Source organism: Salmo trutta, chromosome 24 (genome assembly GCF_901001165.1).
Source record: "Salmo trutta chromosome 24, fSalTru1.1, whole genome shotgun sequence".
NCBI lineage: Eukaryota > Metazoa > Chordata > Actinopteri > Salmoniformes > Salmonidae > Salmo > Salmo trutta.
Window position 1 is genome coordinate 38836621 of NC_042980.1, and position 16535 is coordinate 38853155.

At 44.0% G+C, this 16535-nt stretch overlaps 2 protein-coding genes across 2 annotated transcripts; both read left to right on the forward strand.

Moving 5' to 3' along the window:
* The first annotated feature begins 2984 nt into the window (after positions 1–2984).
* On the forward strand, positions 2985–9243 carry gpr45 (G protein-coupled receptor 45). Its single transcript, XM_029712101.1, has 2 exons — positions 2985–3190; positions 7382–9243. Exon 2 carries the CDS (start codon positions 7509–7511, stop codon positions 8697–8699), a length of 1191 nt encoding a protein of 396 aa, XP_029567961.1. The 5' UTR covers positions 2985–3190; positions 7382–7508; the 3' UTR covers positions 8700–9243.
* A 972-nt stretch (positions 9244–10215) lies between these two features.
* c24h2orf49 (chromosome 24 C2orf49 homolog) lies at positions 10216–14268 on the forward strand. The gene is made up of 4 exons (XM_029712102.1): positions 10216–10353; positions 11095–11258; positions 11918–12224; positions 12834–14268. Exons 1-4 carry the CDS (start codon positions 10243–10245, stop codon positions 12879–12881), a joined length of 630 nt encoding a protein of 209 aa, XP_029567962.1. The 5' UTR covers positions 10216–10242; the 3' UTR covers positions 12882–14268.
* The last annotated feature ends 2267 nt before the right edge of the window (positions 14269–16535 follow it).

The following is a 16535-nucleotide window of genomic DNA, read 5'->3' on the forward strand; positions in this document are numbered from 1 at the left end:
GCAGCAGGGTCAAGAGCAGCATGAGAATCCCATTCCCACCTATGTGATAGTGTGGGACAATGTCAGTTTCCACCGAGCTGCTCAGGTAAGGGAATGGTTTAACATCAATGGGCAGTTTATGAACTTGTACCTCCCTCCATACTCGCCTTTCCTGAATCCGATTGAGAAGTTTTTCTCCTCTTGGAGATGGAAAGTGTATGATAGACAACCCTACACCAGAGTAAATCTGCTGCAAGTCATGGATTTAGCCTGTGGTGATATAGAATCATGTCAGGGCTGGATACGGCACACAAGAGGCTTCTTCCCCCGTTGCCTCAGGAGGGACAATATTGCTTGTGATGTCGACGAAGTGCTCTGGCCTGACCCAGCCCAAAGACAAGAAGAAGCACATTGATCACATGTTTACTTCTTTGATTTTTGTCCCTTTTAGTATTGTATACTGTACTACAGTGCATTGTAGGCTGTATAATGGACAAATTGTATGGCCCTGAACATTGTGCTTTCCATTTATTAACAGTACTGACTGCTCAATAGATTTTGGCTGGTTGCAGGTTCATATCAACAAAGAACAAGAATTAGAGTATCACAGAGACAAAGGACAAGTTTGTGAGATGCAGGGTACAGTACTGTAAAAATAGGGGTACAAGGAGGAGCAAGAACAAAAAACAAAATTGCAAAGAGCAAAGCAGAGTAGTAATTTCTGATCAATTTTGAGCTACTATGATAGAACATGTTTTCGTTCATCAAAAGACAATGACGGAAAAAAATGAATCTTTTTTTAGATTAAAAATGTACTTCTCCCTGAGAATTGTATGTTTTGAACAATGTGTTTTCTATTTTTCGGTGTATTGTTTACTGACTGCTTGAGAGTGTATATCATTTTGATCACTTTGTTTATGATTTGAGAGCAGTGTTTGATTTTGAACACAGGTAAAACTGTTTTGAGGCGAATGTTTCATTTTGCGAGAGGAGTCAGAGGTTATGTAAATAGTTCTTGAAGATGAGGAGAGGAGAGGAGAAAAAGAGAGGGGAGGAGGAGAGGAGAGGAGAAAAAGAGAGGGGAGGGGGAGAGGAGAGGGGAAATGAGAGGGGAGGAGAAGAGAGGAGAGGAGTCAGAGGTTATGTAAATAGTGCTTGAAGATGAGGTTTTGTGTTTAATGTTTTCAGGAAATGGAGCAAGGTTTCAGAAATTGTGTTTTAGCAATTGAGAAAAACTGTAATTGAATTTAATGAGAGAGTCAGAGAGCGAGAGTATTCTTTTGAAACCTTTGTGAGTGTAATGTTGACTGTTCATTTCTGATTGTTTATTTCCCTTTTATTTATTATCTATTTCACTTGCTTTGGCAATGTAAACACGTTTCCTTTGCCAATAAACTATTTGAATGAATGAATGAGAGAGAGAGAGAGAGAGAGAGAGAGAGAGAGAGAACTAGCTGACATCACTGTGTCAGGTCAGGAGCATGTAAACAGAGTAACACTATATTGTCATTCAGAAATACTATAGATCTGTGGTATGTCATCAAAGTATCTACATCTCTCAACTACATCTCAAGACGATATACTGTAGATTTCTCCATGAACAGGGAGATGGTGATTTAAACTACTTTTATAAAAAACACATAATGGAATGCCTACTGTATTTGCATTTATTAAGGATCCCCATTAGCTGTTGCCAAGGCAGCAGCTACTCTTCCTGGGGTCCAAACAAGATGAAGGCAGTTACATCACACAAATAAAACAGTGCATCATACAACACCTTGTTACACGACTACTCTGCCACGACATATCTACAATACAAAATTACTGTCTGAGGAGCTGTTGCAATATGAACATTTGGATTGTGTGTGTGTGTGTGTGTGTGTGTGTGTGTGTGTGTGTGTGTGTGTGTGTGTGTGTGTGTGTGTGTGTGTGTGTGTGTGTGCATATTTGCAAATGGGAGTGTATCCCCCCTGACCTGTGAGAGGCTCCGGAGTGAATGTGCAAATATAGTAAACACTATGACAATGCTGCCATCTACTGGAAGTAACACCGTTTTGCTGCATGTCAATGACATTATTATTGTTTCAGTTCTCTCCTCTCTGTCTGTCTGAATATCCCACAGTATGAATGTATGAGTGCGTGTGTGTGTGTGTGTGTGTGTGTGTGTGTGTGTGTGTGTGTGTGTGTGTGTGTGTGTGTGTGTGTGTGTGTTGGTTCTTCTATCCTTGTGGGGACCTAAAATCCCCAAAAGGATTGTAAGAAAAGTAAAATTCTCCCTCGTGGGGACTTTTCCCACATCCGCATGAGGACAAAGGCTATTTTAAGTTTAGGGTTACAATTAAGGTTAGGGTTAGAATTAGGGTTAGGGTAAGAGGTTAGTGGTTAAGTTTAGGGTTAGGAGTTAGGTTCACGGGTTAAGGTTAGGGTGAGGGAAAATAGGAAGGTAGACGAAGGTAGAAGAACATAACATGTGTGTGTGTGTGTGTGTGTGACACAGGCAGGGTACTAATCTCCATACATATGGCTGAAATAGACATTAACATGTTGTACACATGGTAGCCTAAGTAGGTAAACATGTCTAAAGAACAGGCTATTATTGACGTCATGTAGGCTAGGCCATAGTGTTACTGAATACATTGAATATATTGTAGAGGTGATGGTTAAGATGTGTTTAGGCCCAATTGAGTTGCTTATCCATACAGACAGTGGCCTATATCTTTTGACTTTTGCCTAGGTAGAGCTAGAACATTGTGTGAAGATCAGTTTCATTCTCACTTTATTCAGTCTTAGATGGTTAGCAAATGAGGGTTATTTAATGATACAGGCTGTGCCCTTTGGAATTACTTGCGTTATTGTCGGCATGTATCGATTTCGTCTTCCATATGTTTTTTCAATATAAGGTGTGCTTTCTAAATAAATAAATAATTCTAATCGACATTCGTCTTCAAATCAACACTTTTAAAACAGCGGACCTGTCCGCGCCTTGCGCGTCAGCAGGCGACTGCACAGCACATGTTTTGATTCCCGATTGCGAAAAGCAAAGCAAAGTGGTTTGGTTGGGGTGGATCCTGGATGGAAGGAGGCGATGGAATGTGTGTGTGCCGTGGACAGTGCGTCTTCCTATACGTCTTGTAATGATAACTGGATTAGGACAACTGGACAAGCCACCCGAGACTCAACATCAACGGCATTGTGAGTCGCATGATCAAAGGTAGGCTGTTTGATCCGTCATTTTGCACCATTTCTCGATTATAATTATGGCGCTCGAAACAATGCGCATTGTGCTACTCTACTTGCCGAGAATGGAGAAAAATGTGATAATTGTGTAGACTACATTTTTGCTAAATGTATGACAAAACAGTCTCGTTACATTACACAATTCAGTCGAATTAGACAATTGACAAAACGCAATCCTTAATCAGCTATAAAGGTATTCAGAATTAATGAGGGAGAAAAAAATCGGTGGGCATATGATAGCGTGGTGTTTAAATATGAAACGTCGATCAGAATGCATTTTACCAGGCCTGCATGAATTAATATGGCTATGGGGAGGTGAACAGACAATAGCCTAGGCATTTCGTTCAAGTCTGACTCGGTTCTTACAATGTCTGACTGGATATACTGTCTTCTAATGGACATTGATGTTCTCTGTTGACCCTATCAGTGAGACGTTTTCACAACACAAAGGATGCAACAAACGGTTCCATGTATCAATAATGAGATTTCTGGTGACTCAAACACATACTAATTCTCCATAAACACATACACTGCTACTCTCAAATCAATGCAGGTCTGTGTATCCCAACAACCATATATTGACCTGATGAAGAAGAGGGCTCTTCTCTCACTATTGCCTGAATTGTAGTCTGCATTCTCATTGGATAGAGTGCATTGAAGTGGTCTAAGTACACCAAACAGTATTCTGTTATCTCATTGGATAGAGTGAATCAATGTGAGTATCCTCCACCAATCAGTGGATGTATAAAAACACAGCCATAGATTTACTACACATTGATTGTGTAGCTGGTACTGAGATGCTCACATTGACTGTTGATGTAGTTTATTTGGATCCCCATCAGCTGTTGCATAAGCCGTAGCTATTCTTCCTGGGGTCCTGGAAGGAGTGCAGGCTAGCAGCATATAGAGCAAAAGCCTGATCTGTAACATATTTTTTTATTTTATTTATTTCACCATTATTTAACCAGGTAGGCTAGTTGAGAACAAGTTCTCATTTACAACTGCGACCTGGCCAAGATAAAGCAAAGCAGTGCGACAAAAACAACAACACAGTTACACATGGGATAAACAAACTTACAGTCAATAACACAACAGAAAAACCTATATACAGTGTGTGCAAATGTAGTAAGATTATGGAGGTAAGGCAATAAATAGGTCATAGTGGCGAAAATAATTACAATTTAGCATTAACACGGAATCATAGGAAATAACAACAAAACAACAAGTGTTTTATTGAATCTGGTTGAAGTTAATGTAGGTGTTAACATGAGAAACATGAGAGAGAGCCAGACTAGGTGACAACAACACAACACACCTGTGGCCAGGTAATAATGACACATACCACCGTCATCCAGCCAATCAGTCCGTCATCCAGCCAATCAGTCCGTCATCCAGCCAATCAGTCCGTCATCCAGCCAATCAGTCCGTCATCCAGCCAATCAGTCCGTCATCCAGCCAATCAGTCCGTCATCCAGCCAATCAGTCCGTCATCCAGCCAATCAGTCCGTCATCCAGCCAATCAGTCCGTCATCCAGCCAATCAGTCCAATCAGTCCGTCATCCAGCCAATCAGTCCGTCATCCAGCCAATCAGTCCGTCATCCAGCCAATCAGTCCGTCATCCAGCCAATCAGTCCGTCATCCAGCCAATCAGTCAGTGATACAGCCAATCAGTCAGTCATCCAGCCAATCAGTCCGTCATCCAGCCAATCAGTCCGTCAATCAGCCAATCAGTCAGTCAATCAGCCAGTCAGCTAGCCAGCCAGCCAGCCAGCATGTCTGTCTGTCAGCCAGCCAGTCAGTCAGCCAAACAGTTAGTCAGCCAGCCAGCCAGCATGTCTGTCAGTCAGCCAGCCAATCAGTCAGCCAGCCAATCAGTCAGCTAGCCAGTCAGCCAGCCAGCCAGCCAGTCAGCCAGCTTGTTAGTCAGCCAGCCAGCCAGTCAGTCAGTCAGCCAGCCAGTCATTCAGTCAGTCAATCAGCCAGTTAGTCAGCCAGCCAGTCAGTCAGCCAGTGGCCTTGTCATCTCTGTGTTACATCCTCCTGGCCATAAGCCTACTCTGTGCCAATCCAGGCCCTGTGTTGAGTACACTGGTACAAATTAACTGCACATATCAAGAGTTCAACTGTCCTTTAAATCCATCCATCATTCCTTCCTCCCTGCCTTGAAGTAATCACTGATCTAACACAAGTGGATTGATGAAAGAAAACTTTCCATTAGAAACTTTACACCTATCCATGCACTTTATATCAGTGATTACTCAAAGGAAGGAAGGAAGTATCCCTCACTGGGCACATCAATTCAATATCTATTCCACATTGGTTCAACGTAATGTCATTGAAATGATGTGGAAATAACGTTGATTCAACCAGTGTGTGCCCAGTGGGATGCATTAGAGCTTGACGTCCTGGTTTATGTCACTTTAAGACTTTAATACAGGACCTGTTCATTGTGGAGTGAACTTGTAAAATCGAATTAATTTTACTCTATATAGAATTTCTGCTCTGTATGCAACTTTATCCATTTAAGCTGATGTGATTGTTGATTGTTGTAACACAGGGCACTATTGAAAAAGAGACCCTGGTCTCAATTTGGATTCCCTGTATAAACAAAGGTTAAATAAAAATAAATAAATACAAAAATCTAAAGTACCACCTTTCCATCTCTGAACAGATAAAGAGCTCTGGAGGAGCATAATCAACTGTCTCTCTCTCATCCCCTCGCTATCTCTCTCCGTCTTTCCCTCTCTCTTTCATCTGTCTGTAACATTGCCTCATTTATTCTCTCCATCGGGACTATGTGCGTGCACAGAAGTGGGTGAATTTCCTCCAATGAGAGATGGAGGGATGGGGAAATGGGGGAGGTAGCTATATTTCTTCCGAACAGGCTCTTCTCGTTCCTATCTCATGTATTTATACCAGAGTTATTTTACTCCAACACTGGAGGAAATGGACTAGTTAGTGAGTGTGGAAGTGCCGGTTTGATATGTGGGTCGGAACAGCCCCACTCACAGACAGACAATGTAATGTCACAGACATTTGCAGAGAGATGGGGATGGGGGGAAGGGGTTGCGTTGTTACCATGGATGTGATGACCTGGTTGCCTCAGCAACGATCAGTAACACTTTTGACGCAAGGTCTTGTATATGAATCCACAGCAGGGATCATTAATCTAGAATTTTCCTTTGTAAAGCTTGAGGCAGAAATATCAATTTTCAAAAGCTTAAAGCACAAAAGCACCCACACACACAACCTCCATATTGATTGGTTGATGAGAGCCATAATGTTGAGACAGTGGTCCTCTTCCAGGTCGTCACCTGCCTTTCAGAGCTGTATAGCTGGGGGAAGCACTGTGTTGAGAAGGGCTCATTTACAGGGTTAAAGGAACCACTAGGTGCATCATGATGGTGCTTGAAGCCACAGTATTCCCCATCCCTCCACCCCACCCCTGGAGCGAGAGAAGGGGTTGCAACCATGGCAACAGCTGTGTCCTGTGAGTGAGCTATTCACTTTCATCTGGATTACATTCTGTAGTGGAGCTGCCCCAGTGGATGAGATTTTATTTTGCCTCGCGAACAAGGTCTGTGTGTGTGATGCAGCGCTTCCCAAACTCGGTCCTGCCCCCCCTGCTCAGAAAACGGGTGACTGCCTGGGTGTGGAAGTGCGCTGCCCAACCTCTTTGTGTTATATAACAGTCTATAAGCGTAAGAGGCACAGGCAAGTCATTCCCCCTCCACTCCTCCACTAAATCGGATCCATCTCTCCTCTGATTCTAATTCACACTGAACAGATAATAACCAGAGCATAGACCCCAGTGTCTGTGACAAGCTGATGAGCCATACACTCGCTCCCAGCCAAACACTAGCTTCCCTCCTGTTTGTGTGGGCTTCCCTGGTGTAGAAAACAACAACAACTCTGACGCTACAAGTGTGGATTTCAGTTACTTGTCCACAGCCCGTAGTACTACTAGTAATTCACATGGATAAAACACCATAACGAACGTTGGCCGCAGTAGATTACCTTCTGGATGTCGATGATCAGTGGATATGCAATCCATCTGTCCAGTCTGTTTTTGTTCTTAAGGAACTATGTTGCACTCAAATGTTTCTAGGATGCAGGTTTTGTTCCAACATGTATTTGACATGTAAAATGTTGCTTCTGTTTCAGACCTGGCCATGAATGAGGAGACCAGGACGTGTGACTGACCAAGGAAGCTTTGACAACACAACTTTAGACTAAAGAAAAATGATGTGTATCCAGGGTGAAACTGACTGTTAGCCTGATAACCATCACTATGGCGTTTTGCAACGGCAGCCTGCTGGCTAGGTGTGCCCCCCTGATGGAGCTGGAAGAAGAGGAAGGGGTGGTGATTTCACCGCCGCCGCCTCCGCCGCCAGGGGTTGGGACTACTAGTCCCCTCATGCCTGTCACCCTGCGTGTGACGCTGGCCGCTATCATGATCTTCATGATCGCCATCGGTTTCCTGGGCAACGCCATCGTGTGTCTGATCGTCTACCAGAAGCCCGCCATGCGCTCTGCCATCAACCTGCTCCTCGCTACGCTGGCATTCTCTGACATCATGCTCTCGCTGCTCTGCATGCCCTTCACCGCCGTCACCGTGGCTACCGCCGACTGGCGCTTCGGGGGCGGGTTCTGCCGTGCTTCCGTCATGCTCTATTGGCTCTTTGTCCTGGAGGGTGTGTCCATCCTCCTCATCATCAGCGTAGACCGTTTCCTTATCATCGTTCAGCGGCAGGACAAGCTGACGCCACACCGTGCCAAGCTGCTCATCGGCGCTTCCTGGGCGCTGTCCCTCTGTGTGGCGCTCCCGTCCGTGATCGGCTGGCGGGCGGGCGCGGCGGGTGTGACGGGCATTGGGGGGGCCTGGGCGCCACAGTGCGTGCTGGGCTACAGTGAGTCGCTGGCCGACCGCTGCTACACGGTGCTGCTGACGGTGGCGGTGTTCTTTGTGCCGTTCGGCATCATGCTCTACTCCTACCTGTGCATCCTCAACACGGTGCGTCGCAACGCCCTGCGCATCCACAACCACACCTCCGACCAGGCCAGCCTCCCAGTCCTCAACCAGGTCAGCAAGCTGGGCCTGACTGGCCTGCAACGGCCCCCGCAGGTCAATGTGGACATGAGCTTCAAGACGCGGGCCTTCACCACCATCCTCATCCTCTTCATTGGCTTCTCTGTGTGCTGGCTGCCCCACACAGTGGTCAGTTTGCTGGCTGTGTTCAGCCGGAGGTTCTACTTCAGCCCTGCCTTCTATCCAGTCAGTGTGGGGGCACTGTGGCTCAGCTATCTGAAGACAGTGTTTAACCCAGTCATCTACTGCTGGAGGATCAGGAAGTTCCGGGAGGCATGTCTGGAGTTCATGCCCAAGAGCTGCAGGCTGTGTCCCAGGGTGCCGGGCCGGAGCCACAGGAGGGTGAGACCCAGTAACATCTACGTGTGCAGTGAGACCCAGTCAGCTGTGTGACAGTAACATCTACGTGTGCAGTGAGACCCAGTCAGCTGTGTGGAACTAACGGTCACTCTGAGGACACGCCATGCAGCCGTGGAAAGCAGTGGTCACCAACTCTGGTCTTGAAGCTACAGGGTGCTCCACTGGTGTAAAGGACCTACTATACTCTCTATACGATTTGTTAAGACATCAACATTTCAGCAGTATAGACGGCTTGCTGCTGAAACGTTGCTGTCTTTTAACTAATGATTTGCATTGGCGCTTTAGTGGTGAGGACAGTACATTCTTGTGTTTTGTCTAAAGTGCTGTGGACACTGGACAGCCATGAACAGAGGCACTCAAAAGTCTTTGTGTGACTGTCTTTATTTCCCTTCTCCTAAAAAAAGACCTGAAGAGAAATGATGTACAACTGGGAACAGTGTTTTCTATTTAACCGTTTCCATGGTGTTTGTATAATTGGCTGAGTACTGTTGGTGATCGTTTACCCAGATGGTTGTTGTATATGTTTAATTATACTGTATGTAAATGAAAACGTTGGATAAAATTGGAAAGAAATGTTGATCAGTATAAAAAAGTGTTTCTGTGAATGAATAATTGATTAATTGAATGAACTAACAATCCAATTGACAGGTGTGTTGACGTCATCAACTATGCATATGTAGCCTATAGACTGAGTAGAAATGAAAGATAACAAATCATGTTAAACACAGTTATAACCGTTGTAAGTTGTCTACATACACTGTAATAGGCTAGCATTGTACCTTAAACCTAATACTGGAACTAAAATATATGTTGGGCATGCTGCTTGACAAAGGTAGAACATGTTGTCGAACACAAACCACGTACAGCCGTCCCCTGCCTCTACAATGTCAATACAATGGCTGTGTTGCTGGGATACTAAAGACCTCTATTGATTGTCGGTTGCGGAGTGCATTTATGTGTGTAAGACCCATATCTTCCACAGCAGAACACACAGTCTGTGCTGTAGGTAATGCATCTCCATATGTACCGTGGTTAAACAGTTTACTGAGAGAAGTTCAAATCTAGGGCACACCATGTCAACTCATACACTTTGCGTAAGGTGTGATTATCTCAATTCTACTGCTTGAATGAGCGAAGAAAGATGTGTACTATGTACACATCATGTAGTAGATGTACACATCGATGCCCAGTTAGAAATGACCTTTAGACACAGATCTAGCATGTTTGCCTTACCCTATCTCATAATAACCTTATGCAAGACCTAAATATATCACAAAAAAGGCTTTAGATCCAAGGGACAAAGGTTGCTTCCTTTTCTCAGCACACTGAGCTGCAAGAACTGACAGAGAAAACATCCCTACAGATCCTTGTTATGCAACATGAAAATAAAGTATCTACATTAAGTGTATCACTGGCTTACTTCAAGTGAATGATACATAGACATAAGGAGAGGAAGCCATTATAATTGATTGAGACGTAGCCCATTTGAGCGCTACTTTGACGATGTTGTTGATTGATGGGACAGCTGAACTACGTCACAACCAGACGTAGAGGATGCTGGGGCGAGAGGGCAAAGATGGCGCGCTCCACCAACATGGGACGTGAAGGGAAAGGCGCTTCTAACGCAGATCTCTTACTACACCCCGAGCTCCTGTCTCAGGAGTTTATCCAGCTGGTTCTGAATGAGGTAAGAGACGAATCAGGGCTAAATTTGAACAAGGAGAGGGTTGATTTAGCGCTAGTCAGCTAGGTCCCAGCTAGCTAGCAAGTCAGCTAGCTAGCTAGCTAGCCACCGGTAGTTAACGTCAGCCAGCTTGTATTGTAGCCAAAATGGTCCGCTGGTTTAGCTAGTTATTTGCACCCGCGTCAGAACACTAAAGAGGCCATGCAAACCCAGCATGTTGGAAATATCGTCAGGAAAATATTAATCCAGCTTAAAAATGCGTGGATCATGGTTTGTTTAGAGTCAGGTGTGTTTTAGTTGTTTTGCGCATGCGTCAGGTGAAATAAGGGAGTACCTGGGGTGTATTCACTATAAACTGGGTGTTTCGAGCCCTGACTGCTGATTGGCTGACAGCTGTGGTATATCAGACCATATACCCCGGGTATGACAAAATATTAATTTTTACTGCTCTAATTATGTTGGTAACCAGTTTATAATAGTAATAATGGTTTGTGGGTATATGGCCAATATACCACGGCTAAGGGCTGTATCCAGGCACTCTGCGTTGTGCATAAGAACAGCCCTTAGCTGTGGTATATTGACCATTTGCCACAAACCCCTGAGGTGCCTTATTGCTTAAGAGCTGTAGCAAAACGTTTGTTATTGAACAGTTACCTAGGTCCTGCTCTGGCTCTAGTTCATATGTCAGCCGGTGGTTTTAATGAGGCTCTAGCTAACACGTGTTTTGGCCCCTGTCCTGGACAGAAAAAGATAACCAGTGGAGAAGATGGGAGCCGCGACCAGCTCACGGCTCTCTACCTCCGGCACGTCATCCCCCTCCCGCAGAGAGCGCTGCCAAACAACCGCTGGGGAAAGAGAATGGAGCAGACTCGAGCGCGACAGAGCACAGCCAGTGGACAGTCTCATAGGTGGGGAGAGGATATGTTTCTATAAAACGTGAAATCACCAAGGTGTCTGGACCTATAACATGCCATTTACATCAAAAATACATCCTTTAACTCTGTTACATTGAGTCAGTGGTATTTTTGTATTGTCAGACTTGAAATAAAGGTAAACTCAGCGTTCGAACAAGGAGATTTGAAAACCATATATATTGAGATGAGCGTGATGCAAGACTTTGCTCTCAGTATTTGTGCATGGGTGTGCTTCACGCTGCTACAACATGGTAGCTACTGGACAAACTCTTAGTTGTTGAGGAAATCAGCCTGATATTAAAGAATGTCTCTCTGAAGTTTGATGGCCACAGACACCAAACAAAAAAACATTGATTTCAAAGGTTAACAAACCATACAACTCTAGTCATGAGGACTGCTTAGCAAAACCCCATTTACAGGTGGAACTGTGCAGATAGTTTAGTAACAGAGTAAATCTAATGGTGATGTTTGTTTTTTACTGTGTACGTTGTTTAAAGTAGTCTTGTGCATAGAGTTGTAGGGTTTGTTAAACTTTGAAATCAATGTTTTTTGGGGGGGTTTTGGCATACATTTTGATGTGTAAAAATCTGAGTCACTGTGGAATTGCCTTACTCCTACTGTAGCCTCAGTCAGTGTCCTGTTTTGTCTTACAGCTTCAGTGATGACCACAACAGGAAGAGGCCTCTGATCGTGTTCGATGGCAGCTCCTCTAAAAGTGGCCCCGTCAGACTGAAAAAGCCAGAGGGTCAGACCTCGGGGTCTGGCGTGACAGACAGATTCAAGCCCCCTCCCTCCATGAACCTCTTCAGCCCCATACGCAAGCTGTCCAGCACCACCCCTACCCCCTCGTCCTCCCACAGCCCAGGAGGCCCCCATAGGAGTCCCACTGGGAATAAGGGTCTGGGGAGCCCCCCTTCCTCCCCCAAGTCAGTTCATCTCAAACGGGAGGCAGACAGCTCGGTATGGAACCTCAGTATCTACTGGTCTATGCTAAATATTTTTCTAAAGATGATTTTCTGGTCACCAACCGTGGTCCTAGAAAGCTGCAGGATTTCGTTCCAACCAAAACAATGGATTCAGCTAATGGTATACTTAAGCAATAAGGCCCGACGAGGTGGTGTATATGGCCAAAATACCTTGGCTAAGGGCTGTTCTTATGCAAGATGCAATGCGGAGTGTCTGGATATTGGCCTAATACCACAAACCCCAGAGGTGCCTTATTGCTATTATAAACTGGTTATCAATGTAATTGGAGCAGTACAAATACATTTTTGTATACCCGTGGTATACAATCTGCTTTACCACTGCTTTCATCCAATCAGCATTTAGTGCTCGAACCACCCGGTTTATAAATAACATTATAATCAGGGCCCTGATGATTCAACTAAATCAATCAGGTTTTTTACAGTTGGACTGGACCAAATGCTTTCACATTCAGTAGCTCTCCAGAACCAGGGTTGGTGACTGCTTTCATGAGCTATTTGACTGACTTGGAGAGGTTTGGGAAGGTTGATGTTATTAGTGAAGCAGATCTGTGAATGTTGTCGGTGATTGTCTCTGTCTCCTCAGGGTGAACTGAAAGAAAAGAAAAAGATCCAGAAAGTGACATGGCCCTGACCCGGGACCGTACTGAGAGACCCACCACTCCACTATAGAGCAGTGATGAGCCACCTCACACTGGGGCGTTCTCTGCCAGAGGACAATCACAGAACTACTCAAATTTTTCGGGTGGTGCCGTCAGTCCTCATTTACCTACCTGTCCCCCTGGACCCCAGAACTACTCTCTGACCCTTTACCTGACCCTCAAGTGTCCTTACAGTGAGTGCTCTGCTCCTGGGACTTTACTGACTCTTACTGCAGACATGACACCACAATATTTCTATGTTCATAAGTATTTTATGGAATAAGCAGTTTAACCCTCAATTCTGCTCTATGCATTATAATTCTTTGATGTGACCTACCTGAAATCCTCTTAGAATAGTTAGAGTTCAGCCTTCCAGTGCTGTTAGAGCTTGAGTTGAGGAGATTGATGGCGTTTAACTTGGTAGGAAAACTTTGGGTCTACAATGCTAAGTTGTTATGCATCTTCATACGTCTGTGTGGCCGTACCATATCCGCAGTGGGGCATGACGGGTAAGGGATTTCTCCGGGTTTTGATACTGATTTAGATGGAATCCTCAGTAGGGGGAAACATTGCCACTGGCCGGCCCACCACAGTTATTGTTGCCGAGGTGAGGAGCATCGTCATTGCAGTACATATTGCGCTCTTCTGTCGCGTGTGCAATGATGTTGGGGGGGGGGGGTGTGACAGTGTTTTGTTGTTTGCAGGAACTTCTTTGTTGCTGTTTCACCATTTAAGGATTCCAGCTTTATTGTATTGGTACTGTGACACTTGCATTTGTAATGGGATGTTTAGCTAGTGTGCCTTGCCTTGAGTGGGGGTGCATTTGAAGTGAACCACTAGATGGTGCCAGAGACTCAGTCCTGCTTGATTTGCAAGTGCCTGAGAAAGGCTTTACTCCTGGTCTAGGATCAGATTAGCCAACCTTGAATCCTACTCTTAACCATTAAGGCATCAAAGCATACCTGACCCAGGACCCGCAGTTAGGGGCAACTTGTACTAACTCAATGGCATTGTTCAGCTTTTCCCCAAATGTATTTAGCTGCCACTACATTCCTATAATGTAGATGTATAGAGGGAGTGCCCATCCACTGCCCCTTGTTGGACCCCATCCTCTAACTCTGCCACCGCAGCTAAAAACAATCCTAGAGGAAACACTTAACTTCATGTCACTTCCTTAGTCATAGAAGGTGTACAGCAGTTGGTGTATTTTTATACTTCTTTATTTGGACTTCAGACACTGACTTCCTGTCAGAGCCCTTGGACAATAACTGATAAGAGACATGTCTTAATAGGCATGGCTCATGGTTACCAAGCATTTGCACCAGTGTCAGTCAAATGTATATGTGTTGGGGTGATAATAAACAGAGCTTAAAAACCAAACTGTCATTATTTACACTTTGGTTAATAATGTTTTTTTTTCTTTTAGTTGTAGCTTTTGTTTTATTCCCATTTGAATAACATTACAAACTTTGCACCAGTGTGAATGCCCGGTAAACCTGTTTCTTTGAGTTAGTTCACATTTTCGCAACTTTGGAACTTATGCTCCCTCATACACACCAGCAGATAGCCTTTAAAATCTTAAAGGTATTTGGCACCCAAATTACACAATGACTGCAATAATTGTGTAGTTCAGGTCAAATATTCCTTTAAATACAAACTCAATATATGAATCTTTATAATTATGACAGCCGACATTCATGCGTAAAACCTCAAACTATGTGATGTATCAGCCCAGGGCATGCAGAAAGCAATATTTGCTGTTGCACTCCAAAAAACATTGTAATGTATATTTTTGAACTCATATAGTGTATATGGGATTAGTAGCCTAATAACGGGTGTGTTCCTCTGCCCAGGCGTTGCTGATGCATGCAAGATCTTGCAACGCCCGGATAGGTATTTTACGTATTAGCTAACCACATGATGTTAAGGCAATCTGATGCCGGACTGCCCAGTCGATGACGTGGCACCCAATCATTGGTTGATGCATGCGACGTCTGAGAAGGGGAACGCGACCAGTATCTTGTGATCACATGTCATATATATATATATATATATATATATATATATATATACACACAGTTGAAGTCGGAAGTTTACATACACTTAGGTTGGAGTCATTAGAACTTGTTTTTCAACCACTCCACAAATTTCTTGTTAACAAACTATAGTTTTGGCAAGTCGGTTAGGACATCTACTTTGTGCATGACAAGTAATTTTTCAACAATTGTTTACAGACAGATTATTTCACTTATAATTCACTGTATCACAATTCCAGTGTGTTCAGACATTTACATACACTAAGTTGATTGTGCCTTTAAACAGCTTGGAAAATTCCAGAAAATGATGTCATGGCTTTAGAAGCTTCTGATAGGCTAATTGACATCATTCGAGTCAATTGGAGGTGTACCTGTGGATGTATTTCAAGGCCAAACTTCAAACTCTGCGTCTTTGCTTGACATCATGAGGAAATCTAAAGAAATCAGCCAAGTCCTCCATAAATTGTAGACCTCCATAAGTCTGGTTCATCCTTGGGAGCAATTTCCAAATGCCTGAAAGTACCATGTTTATCTGTACAAACAATAGTACGCAAGTATAAACACCATGGGACCAGGCAGCCGTCACACCGCTCAAGAAGGAGACGCATTCTGTCTCCTAGAGATGAATGTACTTTGGTGCGAAAAGTGCAAATCAATCCCAGAACAACAGCAAAGGACCTTGTGAAGATGCTGGAGGAAACAGGTACAAAAGTATCTATATCCACAGTAAAACGAGTCCTATATCGACATAACCTGAAAGGCCGCTCAGCAAGGAAGAAGCCACTGCTCCAAAACCGCCATAAAAAAGCCAGAATACGGTTTGCAACTGCACATGGGGAAAAGATCATACTTTTTGGAGAAATGTCCTCTGGTCTGATGAAACAAAAATAGAACTGTTTGGCCATAATGACCGTTGTTATGTTTGGAGGAAAAAGGGGGAGGCTTGCAAGCCGAAGAACACCATCCCAACCGTGAAGCAAGGGGGTGCCAGCTTTGCTGCAGGTGGGAGGGACTGGTGCCCTTCACAAAATAGATGGCATCATGAGGTAGGAAAATTATGTGGATATATTGAAGCAACATCTCAAGACATCAGTCAGGAAGTTAAAGCTTGGTCGCAAATGGGTCTTCCAAATGTACAATGACCCCAAGTATACTTCCAAAATTGTGGCAAAATGGCTTAAGGACAACAAAGTCAAGGTATTGGAGTGGCGAACTGAATTTGTGGGCAGAACTGAAAAAGCGTGTGAGAGCAAGGAGGCCTACAAACCTGATTCAGTTACACCAGCTCTGTCAGGAGGAATGGGCCAAAATTCACCCAACTTATTGTGGGAAGCTTGTGGAAGGCTACCTGAAACATTTGACCCAAGTTAAACAATTTAAAGGCAATGCTACCAAATACTAATTGAGTGTATGTCAAATTCTGACCCACTGGGAATGTGATGAAAGAAATAAAAGCTGAAATAAATCATTCTCTCTACCATTAGTCTGACATTTCACATTCTTAAAATAAAGTGGTGATCCTAACTGACCTAAGACAGGGAATCTTTACTAGGAGTTAAATGTCAGGAATTATAAAAAACGTAGTTTAAATGTATTAGGCTAAGATGTGTG